Source organism: Pseudorca crassidens, chromosome 9, assembly GCF_039906515.1.
Source record: "Pseudorca crassidens isolate mPseCra1 chromosome 9, mPseCra1.hap1, whole genome shotgun sequence".
Taxonomy (NCBI): Eukaryota; Metazoa; Chordata; class Mammalia; order Artiodactyla; family Delphinidae; genus Pseudorca; species Pseudorca crassidens.
In genome coordinates this window covers 38,519,742-38,538,810 of record NC_090304.1, presented here as the reverse complement: position 1 = coordinate 38,538,810, position 19,069 = coordinate 38,519,742, and the positions used below count along the sequence as shown (strand labels likewise).

The window sequence follows — 19,069 nt, the reverse complement described above, 5'->3', positions numbered from 1 at the left end:
CTGCACCCATTTTATTCATTCACACTCATGCCTCTGTGTTCAAAATGCCTTCTACACATGAGCTAACACGTGTGAGCCTGCTCCCTGCTCATTCTTTCATTTGTGCAACACATAAACACATATTTACTATGTACCAGTCACTAGGGACAGAACAATAGGCAAAAAAGACAAAATGTGTCTTATGAAGCTTCCATTCCTACTGGCACAAACATCTCTCCTTACACACACACACACACACACAACCACCACCATCCCCACCTCCTCTGCTATCCCTTTCTCACCATTTTTTCCTTCTATTTGTGCCTGATGCAGAGTGCTGTGGTCAGCCTCTGGTGGCCAGCTCCTCCCTAGGATGCCTTTGTGACACCCTTCAGTGACTCAATGCCAAGACCAAAAATCTGACCATTGGAACTGTTGATAAAAATCTGAGGATTTTGTAGTAACTCATGCTTTATATTCACGAAATTGGTGCCTGGAGGTGTCAGAGCAGAAGTCAGCGAATTTACTTCTATTTTATCCAGACTAACATTGGTATCTTGGGCACCTGCTAGGCAACTTGGGGGAATATTGAGAGAGTGAGACTATAAGGGAAAATGAATCTTTGCACTCAGAGAGCAAACCAGACCTGCAAACTGAACCTGTTACACAGAATTGGGACAGTCATGGACGGTGCATCTGAGGGGCCCGTGAAGGAAGGACTTCTGAGAAAGTGTTTCAGACAGAAGGAGCAGCATAAGCAAAGTCAAGGGCAGGGAAGTGTGTGTTTGGAGCCTAGAGTGTGAGAGATGAAGCTGGAGGTTAAGGTCATGTTAGAAGCTGTGACAGATAAACTTCAGCCCTGCCCCCGTCTCAGTGCCTTAACACAATAGAAGTTTATTCCTTGCACACGTTAAGTTCCCAAATGGAGATTCCTTCCATCCTGTGGCTCTGCCATTTTCAACACAAGCTTCCAACTGCCCAGAAGGGGAAAGAGCTGGGCAGGTTTTACGGATCCAACCTGGAAGTGGTGCCCATCACCTTCACTCACGTTCCATTGGTGGGGACTTACCACATGGTCTCACCAACCACAGGAGAGCCTGGGAGAAATAGGCTAGTGGACTGCCTAGGAAGAAGAGGAAACAGGTGTTATAATTAGCTAGCAATCTCTGCTAAAGCAGATTTTTTGGAGTAACTTTTAATTTTGATATAACGTTAAACTTAAAAGTTGCAAAAATAGTATAAGGAACTCCTGTGTACTTTTGACCCAGATTTACCAAGTGTTCACGGTTTGCCTGTTTGCTTCTCTTTCTCTCTCTCTCCATGTATATATATATGTATATATTATATATATACATATGCATGTATATATGCATTTATATACGTATATATGCCTTTTTATATATTCACTTTTCTATGCATATGCCTTTTACATAAATGCATTTTTTCTGAACCATTTGAAAGTATGTTTGAGACATTGTGTTCCTTTATCCTTAGATACTTTGGTGTGTATTTCCTAAACAAAGACAGTTTCTTACACAGTGCATTTCTTAGCTTCTCTGTACCTTATTTCTCTCATCTATAAAATGGGGATAACAGTGATACCAGTCTCAAAGAATTATTGTGAGGAATATTCAGTGTGACAGCTGGGGACCTGGGAGTGGTGATTATTATGGCCACTGGGGTAATTCTGCCCCTTTCAGGTATCTGTGATGGGGACGCAGCCAATGACCTCACCCTGGAGGATGGCTCTGTGATGGGTGAGGCCGAGGACCCTGCTCCCTTTCTGGACAGCTGGCAGGTGCCCAGCTCCCTGACCTCGGTGGGCCAGACCCGCTTCCGCCCAGACAGCTGTGCCACGGCCGACTGCTCTCCCTGCCTTCGCATGGTGTCCAACCACACATTCAGCGTCTGCCACAGCTTTGTAGGTGTCACCTGGGTCCAGCATGGGGGGACCTCCTGGGCTGAGAATGGCAGCATCTACCTGCAGGGGGCAAGCTCCCTAGAGGTGTTGATCTTGGGACAGATTGGGAGCCTGCCAAAGTCCGTGTTGTCCCTGGGCCGGGCTGGGAGGAGCTGAGCCCTGAGATATGGGGGATGTGGGTAGGCAGCACCATCTGATGCACGGCCCAGGTCACCCCGGAGTCATTCTGTGAGCTGTGGATCCGGGACACCAAGTACTTGCAGCAGCCCTGCGTGGCACTGACCGTGTACGTGGCCATGTGCCACAAGTTCCATGTGTGCATCAAGTGGCGACGCTCCGACTACTGCCGTGAGTTGCAGGGGTGGAGAGGGGGAGGGGAAGGAGAGGGGAGGGGGAGGGGGAGGAGGGGGGAGGGGGAGGGGGAGGAGAGGGGAAGGGGGGTGTCTCCTCCATGGCTGCTGTAACTGTCACCCCTCACCCCTGTTAGATTGGGAGAAGGGCTCACAGACCTGAGTCCAGGTCTAGGCTTTCCCAGATTTAATTAGTCATTCACTCACTAATGGATATTAATTAATAAATTTATAAATATTTTCTAAATAAATCTATAAACATACTAACAAATTAAAAATTTTAACTTTTATTATACTTTATATAAATACATCAAATACATGTTTTATGTTGATTATTTAGTTTCTTTGAGTCTCCTCTGTAAAATGGGGGCGGTCATAGCACTTTCTTGAGGGTCGTTTTGAAGATGACATGAGATAATGTGTACAGAGTGCCGCACAGAGGCCCATCACACATTACTATCCAGTAAATATTAGTTCCTTTCTCTTAACTTTTAGTTATGTTTCTCTTTTCGTCTCTCCTCTCCTCTGTTGAGGATGGACGTGAGAGTCATTCCCCCCCACCCCCATTAGGTTTGCACTAGTCGGGTAGGCAGGGGTGGACCAGCCTAGAGTATTTTGATTTATAAATGTGAACACATCCAGAAAGGCTGGAAACAGCTCAAAGGAAGGCCACACCTATAATAAGACAGATAGAAGATGAAAAGACAAAATCATCTAGAGTACTGTTTTTCAAACTGTAAACCCCAACTCAGTGGGTATGAAATCAGCACACCCACTGATCTGGGCGTCAGCATCAGCATTTTTAAAATGCAATAGAATAAAAAATACTCGTATGTTCTGCACCTAGAATGATTAAGTGTTGTCTTGTGAAAATGTTTTTTGTTTCAATATATCAGTGATTCTCAATCCCAGCTACCCTTTGAAATCACCCAGGGAACTTCAAAAAGTACTCATGCTTGGACCCCACAATCAGAAATGCTAATTCAGTTGGTCCGAGGTGGGATCCCAGCCATGGTGTTGCAAAAGCTCTCAGTGATTCTTTTATAGTGGCTTGAGGAGCACTGTTTACATGCACGTGTATATTGGACCACGACGTGAGATCTAGTTTTTACAATCAAGAAAGTTTGGAGGGCTTCCCTGGTGGCGCAGTGGTTGAGAGTCCACCTGCTGATGCAGGGGACACGGGTTCGTGCCCCGGTCCAGGAAGATCCCACATGCCGCAGAGCGGCTGGGCCCGTGAGCCATGGCCGCTGAGCCTGCGCGTCCGGAGCCTGTGCTCCGCAGTGGGAGAGGCCACACCAGTGAGAGGCCCGCGTACCGCAAAAAAAAAAAAAAAAAAAAAAAAAAAGTTTGGAAACACTGATCTATAGCAAGGGGTTGGCAAATGTTTTCTGTAAAGGACCAGATAGTAAATATTTGAGGCTTTTGGGACCATATGGTCTCTGTCACAATTACTCAGCTCTGCTCTTGTAGTACAAAAGCAGCCAGATACAAGAGGTAAATGAATGGGTGTGGCTGTGTTTCAATAAAACTTTATTTGCAGAAACAGGCAGCAGGCTGGATTTGGGCTGTGGGCTGTGCTTTGCTGGGTCCTGATCTAGAGGAAGGAGGCAATGACACTAAAACCCTTTGCACTCTCTGCTGAGGCACAGATGATGCTCTGAGCCCCCTCCTCACTCTGCCTGGGGTCTGAGCTCAGGCTGGTGCCCGCTGCTGTGCCCCTGCAGCCTTCCTGTGCCCCAGCGACTCCACATACCAGGCATGTGTGGCAGCCTGTGAGCCCCCTGAGACGTGCCAGGATGGGTTGCTGGGCCCGCTGGACCCAGAGCAGTGCCAGGTGCTGGGCGAGGCCTGTGTCTGCTCTGAGGGCACTATCTTGCACCGGCGCCGCTCGGGGTTCTGCATCCCCGAGGAGAAGTGCGGTAGGTTCCTGCCCTCCCTGGGCAGGGCCCTCTCCTCAATCTAGGGTCTCCTTCACCCTCCTGCTACCCATGGCTGAGGCCCTCTGCAACCTCCAGGTCTACTCTGGGGGTGGTCAGTTTCCCAGGGAGGGTGTGGCCTGGGACAGTCTTGGTCTCCCCACCTTCCTCAGTCCCCTGCACCCCGCCATGCCCACTGCAGCCTGCACGGACAGCACAGGGGTGCCGCGGGCCCTGGGGGAGACCTGGAACAGCTCCCTCAGTGGCTGCTCTCAGCACCAGTGCCAAGCTCCGGACACCATCGTCCCAGTGGGACCAGGCTGCCCAGAGCCCCGCCCTGAAATCTGCCCGCGCTTCGGGGAGGTGGCTCTGCTCCTGCCCACCGAGGATCCCTGCTGCCTGGGGACTGTTTGCGGTGAGTCCCACCCTGCACTTCCCTAGACCTCAACTGTAAGATGGTTAAAAGGCTCCAGCTCTGCCTCTTAACCTTGATGGATAGGATAAGACCTGGAGAAATGAAAATGTCTTATGGGGGTGTGTTGGGGGGAGTGGAGGACCTGCGGTGGGGTAGGGGAGCTGTGCCCTATGAGTCAGCGTGGGGCACGGCTTAAAGGCACGGGCTCTGGAGCCAGGCAGCCTGGTGGATGCTCCCGCCACCACCTTGCAGCCTTGTGACCTCAGGAGATCATTTAACATCCTCCGTGCCTCGGTCAATTCTGTAACATGAGGCTGATAATTGTACCCACCTTCTGGGTCGTTATGAGAATGACAGAAGTTGATACTGATCTAGTAGAACAGCAGTGGGCATATGGCCCAGCTCAATGAATGTTAACTCTGATTGCTCTTCTGTCTCAGTCCTGGACCCTGTGTGACCCTCAGAGGCCCCCTCCAAGAACATGGGTCCTGGAGGCTAGGGGAAGTACTGGGGGCCAGGTGTCCAGGGGCTGGGCATTGCTGGAGGCTGAGGGAGTCCCAGCCTCCAGGTGACAGTCCCTGTGGCCCCTGGGCCAGTGTGTAACCAGACTCTGTGTGAGGGCCTCGCCCCCACCTGCAGCCCAGGCCACCGACTCCTCACCCACTTCCAGGAGGACTCCTGCTGCCCCAGCTACAGCTGTGGTGAGAGGTCCCAGCATGGGGGATAGGGGAGGATACCTACCACCCAGGGGCAGGGAAGCCCTGCAGCCGGGCGAGGGGAGCAAGGACAGCTCTGGGGACTGGGTTCTGGCTGGAGATTAAAGCAGAGCTAGGGTGGGGGTCCAGGTGTGGCCATGCAGGGTCTGCTCCCAGTGCCAAAATTCTGTCTTTTCCCCAGAGTGTGACCCAGACCTATGTGAGGCAGAGCCGGTCCCCAGCTGTCGCCAGGACCAGACCCTGATTGCGGGCCGCCTGGGGGATTCGTGCTGCATCTTCTACTTCTGTGGTGGGTCGATATGCCATCAGACGTTAACATGCATGCCTGGATCACAGCCACCTCCTTCCTCACCCCTGCTTCCCTGGGTGGCTGGGAGGAAAGGGTGGGGATCTTCTGGTGAAGTGGGCATGGGGAGAAGGGTGAGATCTCTGTCCAAAAGGAAGTGTAGGAAGAAGAGGAAACCACCACCGCTTCACCCCATACATTACTGAGCACAAGAAAATTGGTGCTTGTTCAGTGTAAGAGTTTAGGTGGTTGTGAGAGAGAACTTCCAGGTTCTGCCTCCAGGACAGGTCACACAGGACTGTGGAACATTGCTAGTGTTACCGAACCAAACTTGCGTCCTCTCATCTGCATGCAGTACAGCCAATCTACTGACACTGGGATGGGATGAAGGAAAGTGCAGCGTTTATTGCAGGTGCCAAGCAAGGAGAACAGGTGGCTAATGCTCAAAAGACCCAAATTCCTTGCTCGGCGCCTGCAATAAACGCTGCCCTTTCCTTCATCCCATGCCAGTGTCAGGAGATTGGCGGTACTGCACACAGGTGAGCAGACCCAAGTTTGGTTCGGTAATGCTATGAGTCTGGCTCCTGTCACACCTGGGGTTTAGGTGCCTCCCCCAGCAACCTGCTCTGTACCATGTTCCCCAGGAGAGGTACTTCCTTTGACAGCGGTGCCCTTCTCTCCCCTCAGTCTGTGGCGACTGTCCAGATCCCATCCCCGAGTGTCAGGAAGGGGAGGCGCTCACCGTGGACAGGAACACCACGGAGCTCTGCTGCCCTCTGTACCAGTGTGGTGAGTCCTGCTGGATGTGGGGGCCAGGGCCGGAAGGGGCTCCAGGGACCTTCACAGAGTCCTCACCCTAGGACCAATGGGAGTTCAACAGGGGGCAACAGGGAGCCCCCAGGTGGCGAGCTCTGGGGAAGCAATGGAAGGAGGCCCCACCCAAGGAAGCTGGGCCAGGCCCTGGGAGCTGGATGGCAGGGGTACAGGCTGTCACATAGGTGGCTCTGAGGCTTCTTAAGGAAAGTCCCTGCTCCCTCCATGGAGGCTCCCAGGGGCCAGGGGGAGGCCTGGGTTGAGGGACAAATGCTTAGTCTACTCTCATTCTCCCGGCCTGGATCCACAGTCCTCATTCACTGACTGACCCAAGGCCCCTGCCTCGGGGTCCCTTTCGCCACTGTTACCATAGTACCTGCACGCGGCTGTATTTTAAAGCCTCTGAAGCTCTTTTATTTTGCAATGATGACTAAAAGTGAGCCCTTTCTGATATTTTTACAGGACGTAACACCTGTATGTAGGATGTACCTTAACATAGTACTGTATACTGTGCACAGTGTACTGTACCTTAATTGTGCCTAATAAGCATAGTACAGCCAGCATCACGGACTTTAAGCAAACCTAATGGATGAAAATTAACAAAATGTTTAAATTTCAATATGACTTAATTTACAAAAATTCCTTTCCCTACCGACTGTAGGAAAGATGTGAGGTAGACTGCACTGGCACAGAGCAGTGTAGGGCGGGGCCTCCTCCAGGATACCCCAAGGGCAACCCCGACAGGTTCAATGTCAAGAACCAACTTTGAAACAATGTAGGCTCCCACTGAGAGTTCCCCAAAGGGCTTGATACCCGACCAAGTAGCTCCACCTGGGGGCTCAGAGGCCGCTTGTCATAAAGTGTTTACAAAGCTCATCTGAGGGGAGGATCAGTGTCCTTCCTCTCCAGCCTCTCTCCTCATCTCTCCTCCTCAGCCTCCCTCTTCCTGTTTCTCATAAAGTACTCTGGCAACGTGGAGTGAGTACAGGCATATGGAGTCAGTCAGCGTTTTGAGCCCCAGCCATTTACTAGCTGTGTGGCCTGGGGCAGTGTACAACCTCTCTGAGCCAAGGTTCCTCATTTGTGTAATGGTGATAATAGTATGTACCTCGAGGGGCTGTTGTGAAGCGTAGAGATAATATATGTAAAGTGTGTGCTGTGTACATAGTACCTTAATATAACAGTGCTTGGCATACAGTAGGTGCTCAATAAACAGAGGCCATCGATATTATTACCTTGTCCCAGTCTTCATTATACTTTTCTTACAAAAGCACTACCAAAGCCTTGTAGAAAGTACAGAATCCAAGTAAATACAAGAAAATGAAAACACTATTTTCCTACCTCCCAGCCATTTCATTGTCAGTATCCTCCAATTCAGTACAGATCCTTCTAGATATTCTCCCCCTTTAGGTAAGTCTGTTTTACCAAAATGAGGTCATACTGTACATGCTCTTTTTTAGCCAGGTATTTTCAGTTAATGATGTTTACCTTTCATGTTGATACATTTTCAAGTCATAGCATGCCAGTCCATGGTTTTTCTGGTCTGTTCAATCCAGGATTCCATCCAGATCCACACATTAACATTATGTCTCTTAAATGTCTTTTAATCTAGCACATGTTCTTTCTTCTGTATGATACTAAATTATAGAGTTTGGGCTATGGTCCTGCAGAAGGTCTCATGTTCTGGATTTATCTCGTTTCTTCCTCTTGGAACCATTTACCTTGCTCTTCTGTCCACTGTGCTTCCTGTAAACTGGAAATTAGATCCAAGACTTGGTGGCTTCAAATTAAAAATCTTTGGCTACACTGTCCTCGAGCTTCATAGGACATCACACCAGGAGACGCGTGCTCTGTGGTTGAGCCACTCTAACCGAGGTTCACGTTGGCCCTGGATTAGGGTGGTAGCTGTCTGATCTGTCCATCTTACATTTACAAATTTCCTCTTTCAACCAGAAAGTAACTGGTTATTTGGACATTATACAAATGTCCTTCTCCCTCTACCTCTTATGTTTTTGAAGCACTGATTAATACTCCTTACCTGTGCCAATAATTTTTTTTTGTAAATCAAATAAGTTTTACAATCTTTCACCTTCAGCGTTGACCCTGGCACCTCCCCTCTCCACCAAAAAGGTGTGTCCAGGGATTCCTTGCTCCTTGCCTTGGTCTCTCAATAAATGAGAATGGCCGAGGAATCCTAAACTAAGAGGGGACTGGCTGGAGAGCAGGAAGAAGGGAAGTGTGAGCCCTAGAGTATAGCATCTGCTGAAGCAGAGCAGGCTCCAGGTGGGCTACAAGAGGGTGACGTCTCCACAGCGCAGGAGAAGCCGTGTTCTTCTTAGAGAGAAACTGTCCCATCAGCGGAGCTTCACCTGGTCACCGGCTCCCCTCTGACCACTTCTCTCAGGGTGACACAGCATCCAAGGGAGGGAGGCCCAGCTGAGTGAATTTAAGGTTCTGACACTGTCAGGTCGCTAGTGCTTCCCAGGGCAGAACGAGGGCCTCCTGATGTAGTTCTACGGGGAGACTTCAGTAGGCCAGTCTTCTCCTCTGGACCCCAGAGGGTGTCTGAGGACATCGGGGGGACCTTGGAGGAGCTAGGAGGTACCCCTCCTTATCCAGTGTGTTTCTGAGGATTCCAGCTCCAAGGTGTCTGTGGCTGACGTGTCCCCTGCCTCCCTGCCCATGCAGTGTGTGAGAGCTTCCGCTGTCCCCACATACACTGTGTCATGGGCACTGTCCTGGTGGAGGTGTGGAGCCCAGACCGCTGCTGCCCCTACAAGTCCTGTGGTAAGTCCCCGCACAGGGACACCCCTCCCAAAAGGCGGAGATCCAGGCCCCTGGGGGGAGGGGGAGCCGGGCCACCACTGTCCACTCGGCTCAGATTCGACCCCTCCAGAGTCACCAGAGGGAAGCCGCCAAAATGGCCCTCCCGCTGCACCCGCTCCCTGAGTGCTGAACATTCTTTGCCTCCCCAGGATAAAAGAAGGAAAAAAACAACTTCCTGTTCCAAAAAGGAACTTCTCCACCTTAAAAAGTCTTTATTGCAACCATCTGATAGTAAATATGATTCTGTTCAAATTCGCCTCAAATCCTTTTGAGAAGCAGGCAGGGAGTGGCAGTGATCAGTAATGAACACCTGCGAGCTTTGTATAAAAATGTTTTTCAGGGACCTCCCTGGCAGTCCAATGGTTAGGAGGACTTCGCCTTCCAATGCAGGTGGTGCAGGTTCAGTCCCTGGTCGGGGAGCTAAGATCCCACATGCCTCGGGGCCAAAAAATCAAAACATAAAACAGAAGCAATATTGTAACAAATTCAATAAAGACTTTAAAAATGGTCCACATCAAAAAAATCTTTTAAAAAGATGTTTTTCGAAAAAAAAATTGAGAAACTCTGTTTCTCAGCTTGCTTTTTCAGATCCTCACTAGAATGTAAACTTCACGAGGGCAGGAATTTTAGTCTGTTATATCCATGGCTTTGTCCCCAGAACAGAGAAAAATCTCGGCATATAGGCACCTAAAACTATTTGCTGCATGAATAGATGACTCCCACGTGTGTTTCACAGCCGCTGTGACCTTGACTTCTCCTCCTCCTGAAGCTAGAACTGCTGGAGCCCTTACGTTAGTCAGCGGTGCCTCGGCTATCAGCTCCCTCGCAGCTTAGAACTGGACCTGCTCACGGGCGAAGCCTTGGAGTAGAGCTCAGCTGGCTGAGCATATATATATTTAGGAAATGCAGATGGTCACAAATTCCACCCTTGCCTTGTTCCTTCCTGGAGAGGCCCCATTCTGCTCTAGAATGTGCTCCGGAGCACGGGGAGGGATGAAGCCCAGGTGACGGAAGGGAACCTGGTATTGATCCATCTACCTGTTTATCCTCCCTGCACATTCTATGTGGAGCTCGGCATTTGGACCCATCACGCCCCACCTGCCCAACCAGGGGAGCTGCAGTCCCTATGCGCGATGGAGGGCAGCTAGAGGAGGAGCTGCACCTGCAGTGAGGGGTCTGGGAGGCTCAGGGGACTCCCACCTGGACACCTCTGGTGAGGTGGGTCCTGTCCCCTCCTGTTTTTCAGAGTGTGACTGCGACACAATCCCAGTGCCCCGGTGCCATCTGGTATGAAGACCCTGCTCCTCCCCACTCCCCCTGGTCTGCCTCCCCCTTTTTCTTTCCTTCTCTTTCCCTTCTCTTGGAGACCCTATTCCTTTAATCTAGTGCAATGAGCCTTGAATTGCAAGTCAGCATTCTCATCCCAAGCTCTGCTGTCTGGGCACAGTGCCCTCGCTTGTAAAGTGGGCCTGATCATGCTTCAGAGTTGTGGTGAGGATTAAGTACTATGATGACGCTGATGCTGATGCTGGTGATGATGCTGGTGGGGATGCTGGTGGCGATGCTGGTGGTGATGCTGGTGATGATGCTGGTGATGATGCTGGTGGGGATGCTGGTGATGATGCTGGTGGGGATGCTGGTGGGGATGGTGCGGGTGGTGGGGATGGTGGGAATGATGATGATGGTGATGATGTAATGGTGATGGTGGGGATGGTGGTGGTGGTGGTGAAGAAGATGCTGCTGCTGCTGGGGATGGCAGGGATGATGGTGATGGTGATACTCATGACGGTAGCTAATGTTTACCTAGAGCTAACTATATGCCAGGAACTTTCCTAGGCCTTTTATGTCTATTATCATATTAATTCTCACGACAGCCCAATGAGATTGCGTCTATGGTTATTTCAATTATACAAACAAGAAAACTAAGGTTAAGGTCATGTAGCTAGTAAATCACGGAGCCAGGATTGCAACCAGGATATCTGACTCCAGAGAACATGCCCTTAACCACCAGGCTGCATGGCCACTGAGAGAAGTGAAAATACTTTAAGAAATGGAAAGTTATGCTTAAAGTTATGTTTGCTACATGATTTTTTGGATTATAAGTCTTCCCTCTTTCCCACCTAGCCCACATTTTCTCTCATTTTGTCCCCCATCCCATCCTCTTCTCCTTTTAACTGGTGAGAAGGAAGGGAAGCGTATGAGCCGGGCAGGGCCGGCAGCCATGCAGGGGGTCCTCGCTGATGTGGCCAGTGGGTGCTCAGAATGACAGGGGAGTCCTGAGGCCCGGGAGAGGACACGCGGGGAGACTCGGGAGCCACATGGGCATCCTCGAGGGAGGGTGACTGAGCTCACAGGGTGCCAAGGGCCCCCCTGGCTAACAGGCCTGCCAGCCCCTCCCCGCCGCTGACTCCCGCCCACTGCAAGGAGACGACTGACCAGAGAGGGCCCCAGGTGGCAGGCTGCTCCCGACGGTGGGGCTCGGTCTCCTCGCCTGGGGTGCTAATGGCCTCTGCCCACCCAGTGGGAGATGTCCCAGCTGGACGAGGCGTTCATGCAGAGCGCGGAGAACGTGTGTGGCTGCACCAAATACGAGTGCGGTGAGTGGGGAGGGGGAGCCGGGGAGGTGGGGTAAGCTGAGTGAGCCAGGGGTGGGCCAGCCGGCCTGGGGCCAGTGTGGGCGCTGGGCTCTCGGTGACTGTCGCCGCCCTGCTTGCCCATCCAGTGAAGGCCCCCGTGTGTCTGAGCCGCGAGCTGGGGGTGATGCAGCTGGGCCAGACGGTGGTGGAGGTCTCGGCAGAAGGCGTGTGCCACACATCCCGCTGCACCACCGTGCTCGACCCTCTTACCGGCTTCTACCAGATCAATACCACCTCCGTGCTGTGTGACGTCCACTGCGAGGCGGTAGGGGGCAGCGGCGCAGGACGGGCTGTGGGGGGCCATGGGGAGCTGGCCTGCAGACCCTTGGTGCTCTGGGAATCAGAGGGGCCCTTCAAGCTCCACCAAGCTCTTCGGATGAGTCTAGAGAGTGGGCATTGGGGGAACCTCTGAGACCTCTGTGGAAAGTGCTGAGGCCAGGAGGGGAACAGCAAGAGTGAAGGCCTGGCAAGGGTGAGCATTTGACAGAGAAAGCTCACATTTATTGAGCACCTACTTATGCCTGGTGCGGTCCCTATCCTCTTGGTTTGTACTGCTACCGTTTGCTGAGTGCTTCTATTGATACGTGCCCAGTACTGAGGGCAGTGACTGGCTTCTGTTAAGGGCTAAATAAGTATGAGTTGAATAAAAGGGATTGGAATTATTCCCATTTTTCAGATGAGAAAACTGAGGTTTAGGGAAGTCCCGCCATTTGTCAAAATTGCCACAGGAACTGGCACTCAAACTAAAGTCTATCTGGAATCAAAACTGCCATCCTTAATTACCAGCAAGGCCATCTCTTTGTCCACTGGGGCTGGGTTTAGGACCTGCTGTCTACCCTTATATCTACCCTGAGGCTCAGGGTAGATATAAGGATGACCTCCTGCCTGAGATGCAAGGAGGCTGGAAATTTCCTTTCTGAGCATCTGCAGGGGGCCTTTCTCTGGGTTCTGGGCTCAGGGACAAGCAGACAGTGGGAGAGGCAGGAGGGTGGAGGTGGGTATGTGGCTGAGGCCCGTCACGACTCTCCCTGTCCTGCAGAACCAGGAGTATGAGCACCCGAGGGACCTGGCGACCTGCTGCGGCTCCTGCAGGAACGTGTCCTGCCTCTTCACTTTCCCCAATGACACCACCTCCCTGTTCTTGGTATGCAGCCCCTTAACTGCGCATCCCGGGAGGGGACACCTAGGACCAGGGCCCAGGGCTGGGAACAGATGGGGTCCTGGGCAGTGCCAGGTCCTGGGCTGCACCTGTCTTCGGAGCTGTGCCCTATCAGTTCACTAGGGCCATCGGCCACAGGTCCCCATTGGCTACCTCTGTGCCCTCTAGCCCGGGGCATCCTGGATCGCAGACTGCACCCGCCACCACTGCAGCAGCACGCCCCTGGGCGCCGTGCTCGTCCGCTCGCCCATCACCTGCCCACCACTCAACGAGACCGAGTGTGCCAAGGTCAGTGCTGGCCGCCTCCCGCGCAGCGTGACCTAAAGCCAGGCGCAGCAGCTGTCTTAGTGGTGGCGGTGGGTAGGGGCAGGGGTGTCTTGTGGTGTGGGGGGCTGTGGAAGGAGGACTCCCTTGGAGCCTGGACCTGCCCTGCCACCCCAACTCCACATCTTTCCGTGTATCTTTGCTCTGACCACATCGCACCACATCCTCACACCTCACAGGGCCATGCCCAGATGCACGCAAACATACACTGTCGCATGTTCTAGGCACACTCACATACACACCAACACGGGCAGTCAGCTGCTCACAGGCACCACACACTCCACAGGGACGTTAACACCTCGGCAAGCCAGTACACATACCACTCACTGTCACACGCCAAGGCACGCTTGCACGCACACACCACGCAGACACACAGTTCAGTCCTGCGATGGGCTAACAGGGGTCCAGCACTAGCATGGACAGCTGTCACTATGGGCACGCCTCAAGGAAAATGATTTCCTGGAGGGTTTGGGGTTATTGTTGAATTATTAGAGTTCTTGACGTTAATATTGGGCATTTAAAGATTTCTGGTCTCACTTAGAAAACAATTACACACATCCAAGCATTCTCTCCACACAGACACACACATGCAAAATCACACATGTACACACATGTATGTGCTCACAAAACCACACACATATACTTAGACCCACGCTCACACACGCATACACACAGACACACACACTTATTTACAAAGAACTGTCACATCCATCATTTTATCAATTTCACAGTAGAGGAGGAGGGCTATCAGGAATCATTGCCCCATTTTAGAGATGGGAAAACTAAGTCCAGAGCAAAGGGGTAGCTTATCCAGGGCTGAGATAGAGCCCAGGCCACTGACCCAAGTGGGTCAGTCCCTAACCCCTTCTCTCCCTGACCCTCTGTGCAGGAAACACTAAGGCGGACGACAGTACTGGGTGGGTGGGGTGGTGCATAAGGAGAGCTGCCACTGGAAAAACAGGAGGCCCTGGCGCCCTGCACCATCTTTACCCAGCCTCCAGCCTCAGTGCCAGTGTCCCAACCAATTGCGTTAGCCCCTGTGGCTCTCAGTGGCCAGCTCAGGGGCCCCTTCCCCCTCTGGCCAGGGCCTGACGGGCAATGGGGCCTGGAACTCCTGCCCTGGAGCATCATGGGAGGAAAGGAGTCTAGACTCTAGCAGTCTTTTTGCCTCTTGCTGGGATTCTTGGCTCCTGGCCTAGTATGTGGTCTCCTACCCACCTCTCCTCCTCTCCCTCTAGGCTGGGGGCTCGGTGGTACCTTCCTTGGAAGGATGCTGCAGGACATGTGAGTGAGCATGGCGGAGGCCAGGGGTGAGGGGCTCTGGTGGGGGGGACAAGGTGTCATGTTGGGGCTCAGAGGGCCAGGTTCCTGGCCTGGCGCCTCCAGTGGTGGCTCTTCAGGGGTGAGTAGTTGAAGGGATAACACCCCCGCCATGGGGCTCATGGCACAGACACAGATCTGCAGGTGGGCAGGGGCCATGCTCACATCCCTATCCCAACAAAAGGCCTCTGCTCCTGTTGGAGACGGGACATTGGGATGTTGGGTCCAGGAGGTCAGTAACTGACCAGCTGCTCTGCCACCTCCTGCCGTGGCCTGCCATGACCTCCAGCCGCGATGCCCCCACATGAATTCCCCCTGTGGTCAGGAGCCGTGTCATGGAGGTGGCTTCAGACCCATGGGCCCCCAGACTGAGTCTGAGTGAGAGCTTGGTGCGTCTGTCCTCACCCCTGGCCCCTGGAACCTGCAGCCCCAACTGCATGTGCGTGCATGTTCCAATCAGCCTTAGGACCTTTGCCCACGTGCCTCCCATCCCCCAGGGCCCTCAACCTTTCCTTGGAGAATTTTGGACCCTGTTATGTTCACTTCACATATTCCAAGGAAACTGGGCTCAGTGCCTCATTGGCTGATCTCTGACCCACAACTCAATGTTCCCTGAATGTCCCGTGTGCTCCCTGTGACCCGTGTCCCTCTCCCCAGGTTCCCCGGGGACCCTGTTTCCTGTGGTCCCCGTTAGCCCCGCCTCTCCTCCACGGGTTAGTGTCCACTGCCACCCAGGTACTCCTCTCGGAAGCCCGCGGGACTGGAGGCGTGTAGCCGCGTTGCTATTTCTGCCAATGTCCCTTCTGCTAGGTGGCCCTGAGCTCTGGGGGTGGGGGAGGGGAGTGTGGTGCCCCTGCTCCTTGCCTCTGGCAAAGGCTGTAGGGCCAGCAGTGCATGCTGGGTAGCACGCTGCACCCCTGGGCTTGCATGGGAATGCTTCAGCAGTGCCCGCTCTCTTGGTGCCCAATGCCCAATGCAACCACTGCTTTGCTACTGCTGGTTACTCAGCTGGTCTCAGTCCAGGACCCTGAGGCCATGGCCAGGACAGTTCTCAGTTCTCCTGTCTCCTGGGAGCAGAGAGGGAGGAAAAAGTGAACTTAGCTCTGGCCAGGAGACCTCCAGCCGGTGTGGTCAGAAACCTATTTGGTGAAACCCAGAGGCCAGAAGAGGGGATTCCACCCCATTTCCCACAGGCACCCCGGTGTCACAGAGGGAGTCTATGCATCTGGCAAATATTTATTTAGCACCAATACGTCAGGCCCTGTTCTAGGCACTGTAGACACAGCATAAATGACACAGCCCCATAGAGCTGACGTTCTAATAGGAGAGACAGAAGAGCAAGTGAAATTACAATAAGATGGGTGCATCTGGTTTTATGGGCGCTGAAATTTATGCAGTTGGTGGTGGGGGGGCTTCATTAAGAAAAAGAACACAAACTGACAAATCCATACCGAGGTATGAAAGTGAAGATTTATTTAGAACGAGAGAACTCACAACAAATTGTGGAAGGAGGCTGTGCAAAGGAAGACCCTAAAGCTTACATGTCAAGAGCATCATTGCAAGGGTGTCTCTCAGGAAGGTGACAGTGCCCTGGATAGAAATAAGGAAGGGAGAGGTCAGGGAGGGAGGCTGGGTGGAGGGAGGATATTGTAGTTTCAAGAAGAAGATCAGGAAAGGCCTTGGTGAGGCAGTACTTGAGCAGGGGAGGGTGTAAACGAGCCATGTGATTGGCTGTCTTTGGGAGGCATGGTCCAGGCAGAAGAAACTGCGTGCTTATCAGTTTCCATCTCTGTAACAGCCGTGTGAGGTGGGTGACTCCCGGCCCTGTCCTGTTTGATAGCTGTGGAAACCGAGTGATCCTGCTATGTGCGAGCATCGTGCTAGGGACTGGGGTTTCCATTCACTCAGGCAATTGCGGGATCTTAATGCTTGAACCGAAGCTCAGAGCGGGGAGAGGATACATCCAGGGTCACCGGTGGATTAGAGACAGGCTTTGGGGCTGGGGTGGGCAGGCAGCTTGCCTCGTCCCCCAATCCTCGTCTTCCCTAGCCCAGAGTCCCCAGGCCGTCCCTGGCATCCTTCCCTGTCTCACCCATCTCCCCTGCCTTGTCACCTCCACCTCCTTCCAGGGCACTGAGCTAAAAGGGAGGGGCTCTAATGCATGGGCACTAACTCTGGTAGAGGGACCCTCCAGCATGACACTAACTGCCCCAGTCTGGCCCAGCCTGCTGCCCCGGGAGCACTTCTCAGCCGCAGCTGCCTCACCCACCCTGTCCCCCCCAGGTAAAGAGGACGGACGCTCTTGCAAGAAGGTGACGATCCGCATGACCATCCGTAAGAATGACTGCAGGAGCAGCACCCCTGTGCGTGGCCCCCGCAAGGCGGTGGGGGGGCGGGGTGCAGCCGACGATGGGGATGGGGGGCTCTGGGGGATGGAAGCCACACAGGCTGCCTCACTGGCCTGCCCGTCTCCAGGTGAACCTAGTGTCCTGCGATGGGAGGTGTCCGTCCGCCAGCATCTACAACTACAACATCAACATCTTCGCCCGCTTCTGCAAGTGCTGCCGCGAGGTGGGCCTGCAGCGGCGTTCTGTGCAGCTCTTCTGTGCCGCCAACGCCACCTGGGTGCCCTACGTAGTGCAGGAGCCCACGGACTGTGCCTGCCAGTGGTCCTGAGGCCTGCGGGCTGGGGCGGGCTGGACCACTTTTTGCTTCCAGCTGACCCAGTGTAGGGTGGACGGGGGGCACTAAAGGTGTGGAGAGCTGGTACATGCTGAGCATGGAATGGCGGGCAGAGACACAGAGAGTGACTGAACGGGCCACACCGGCCCATCCTGGCTCCCTCTCTGGGCTCCCCCTCCTCCACATATGGGAGAGTGCCACAGCCTGGGGCTCAGGGAACTCAGCTCTGTCCCTGGCTTGAGGTCTGGGAAGGGCCCTCGGTCAGGGGCATCAGCCCCTGCACATCTGGGACTCTGGCTGCCATGCTTTGGTAGAGGGGGTAAGAGTTTTCCTGAGAAGCCGGGACCAGGGCTGAACCCAAGACCCAGTGGAGGGGCCAGATGTGGTGGCCCATTCTCTTTCTCGGCCCTTTTGACCACGGAAGAACCACAGACTCAGTAAAAGGAAAGGGGGCTTAAATTGAAACATCCAGGTCTGTGTATCGCTGCCCAGGAGGACTTCCCAGAAGCAAAGAGGGTGGGTTCCCAGGCGACGTGCTCTCACCAATGTCTGTGAGGTCAGTTCCGGAGACTGGGGAGTAGACTCAGTGAGCTTCAAGCCCCCTGTAGCCCCAAGAGGGATGCCCTGGTATTCTGTTATTGACCTTGCAATTCAGGAAAGGATTTAGAAGAGCAGGGCCACGGCTGCTCCATACCCACCTACTCCCATCCCTCAAAACCGGCCTCCCTGGCCGGTGGGCTGGCTCTGGTGAGGTGTGGTGGATGAGTTGTGCTGGACCCTCCTCAGTGAGGGTGCAACTCATCCCCATGTGGGTGGACAGCCCCCCCTCTGAGGGCCCTAGGGTGTTTAATGATACCTTCAGCTTGCAAGGGCAGACCCTGGCTTTACAATGTGCCTCTTCTCCAAGAACATAGCAGAGCTGGTCTCTGGAGGGGCCCGAATGTGAGTTCTGTGGCTCAGCCAGTTCCCAGCTTTCTACTTCATGGGATTGTCCAGCAGGAGAGCAAAAGTCAGTGGAAAATTCAGGCCCTGTGCGTGTGCAGCCGCCTCTGAGCATTTCTCAGAGCCTTGTCTCTGAACCAGTGTGTCCTTCCTAAAGCCAGCCTAGGGCCCCCTCCACACCCCACCCTGTAGCCCTCTGACCCTACATACCACTTTGTGCTGCTGGGTCCAAAGGGCATGAACATGAGGTTGTTCAGACGCCAGCACTGCCCTGTATGTCTGGAGATGTGTGGCTGCCCTGGTACCCCTAGGATTGGGGTTGGGGCCCTGTTCCAGGATGGCCCCCAGCTGTTCTTGCAGCCTCTTTGTTCCTGTATCTGTGTTCTGTTTATATATCCAATAAACCACAGGAAGACATCAGACCTCTGAGCATCTCTGAAGGTGTCAGGTTTGCTTTGAATCTGAAGGAATTTCAGCTGTGAAGACGAAATCCTATTTTATGTCCATGGAGGTCACCCTGACTTCTCTTGCCCCACCCGTGCCCAGCACTGTGCGCCACTCAGAGCAGGTCCTCCACGGGCATCTGCTGGTTTGAGTTGAACTGATAGAGGCTGGCTCCTAGAGGAGGGGTGGGGAGAAGGAAGAGGACTTTGGGAGCTGGAAAACTGGCACCCAGGTGAGGGGCCTGAGGAGTGGTCTGAGCTCTGTGGGGCCAGGGACAGATGCCTCTCACACAAGATGTGGACGGGTCAGGCCCTGAGAGTATGCTTCCTGTTGGCCT

General features: G+C 53.4%; 1 protein-coding gene across 1 annotated transcript in view; it reads left to right on the top strand.

The window, feature by feature from the left end:
- Positions 1-18,699, top strand: part of OTOG (otogelin) — an 86,958-nt gene extending 68,259 nt beyond the window's left edge. The window contains exons 41-56 of the mRNA XM_067749719.1: positions 1,680-1,900; positions 2,110-2,248; positions 3,978-4,172; positions 4,372-4,584; positions 5,181-5,285; positions 5,482-5,589; positions 6,274-6,375; positions 9,088-9,186; positions 10,472-10,512; positions 11,747-11,822; positions 11,948-12,126; positions 12,901-13,005; positions 13,189-13,308; positions 14,583-14,628; positions 16,948-17,027; positions 17,140-18,699. Of these exons, the coding sequence (XP_067605820.1) occupies positions 1,680-1,900; positions 2,110-2,248; positions 3,978-4,172; positions 4,372-4,584; positions 5,181-5,285; positions 5,482-5,589; positions 6,274-6,375; positions 9,088-9,186; positions 10,472-10,512; positions 11,747-11,822; positions 11,948-12,126; positions 12,901-13,005; positions 13,189-13,308; positions 14,583-14,628; positions 16,948-17,027; positions 17,140-17,340 (2,030 nt within the window). The 3' untranslated portion in view covers positions 17,341-18,699. The remainder of the gene's footprint in view (positions 1-1,679; positions 1,901-2,109; positions 2,249-3,977; positions 4,173-4,371; positions 4,585-5,180; positions 5,286-5,481; positions 5,590-6,273; positions 6,376-9,087; positions 9,187-10,471; positions 10,513-11,746; positions 11,823-11,947; positions 12,127-12,900; positions 13,006-13,188; positions 13,309-14,582; positions 14,629-16,947; positions 17,028-17,139) is intronic.
- Positions 18,700-19,069: the final 370 nt, after the last annotated feature.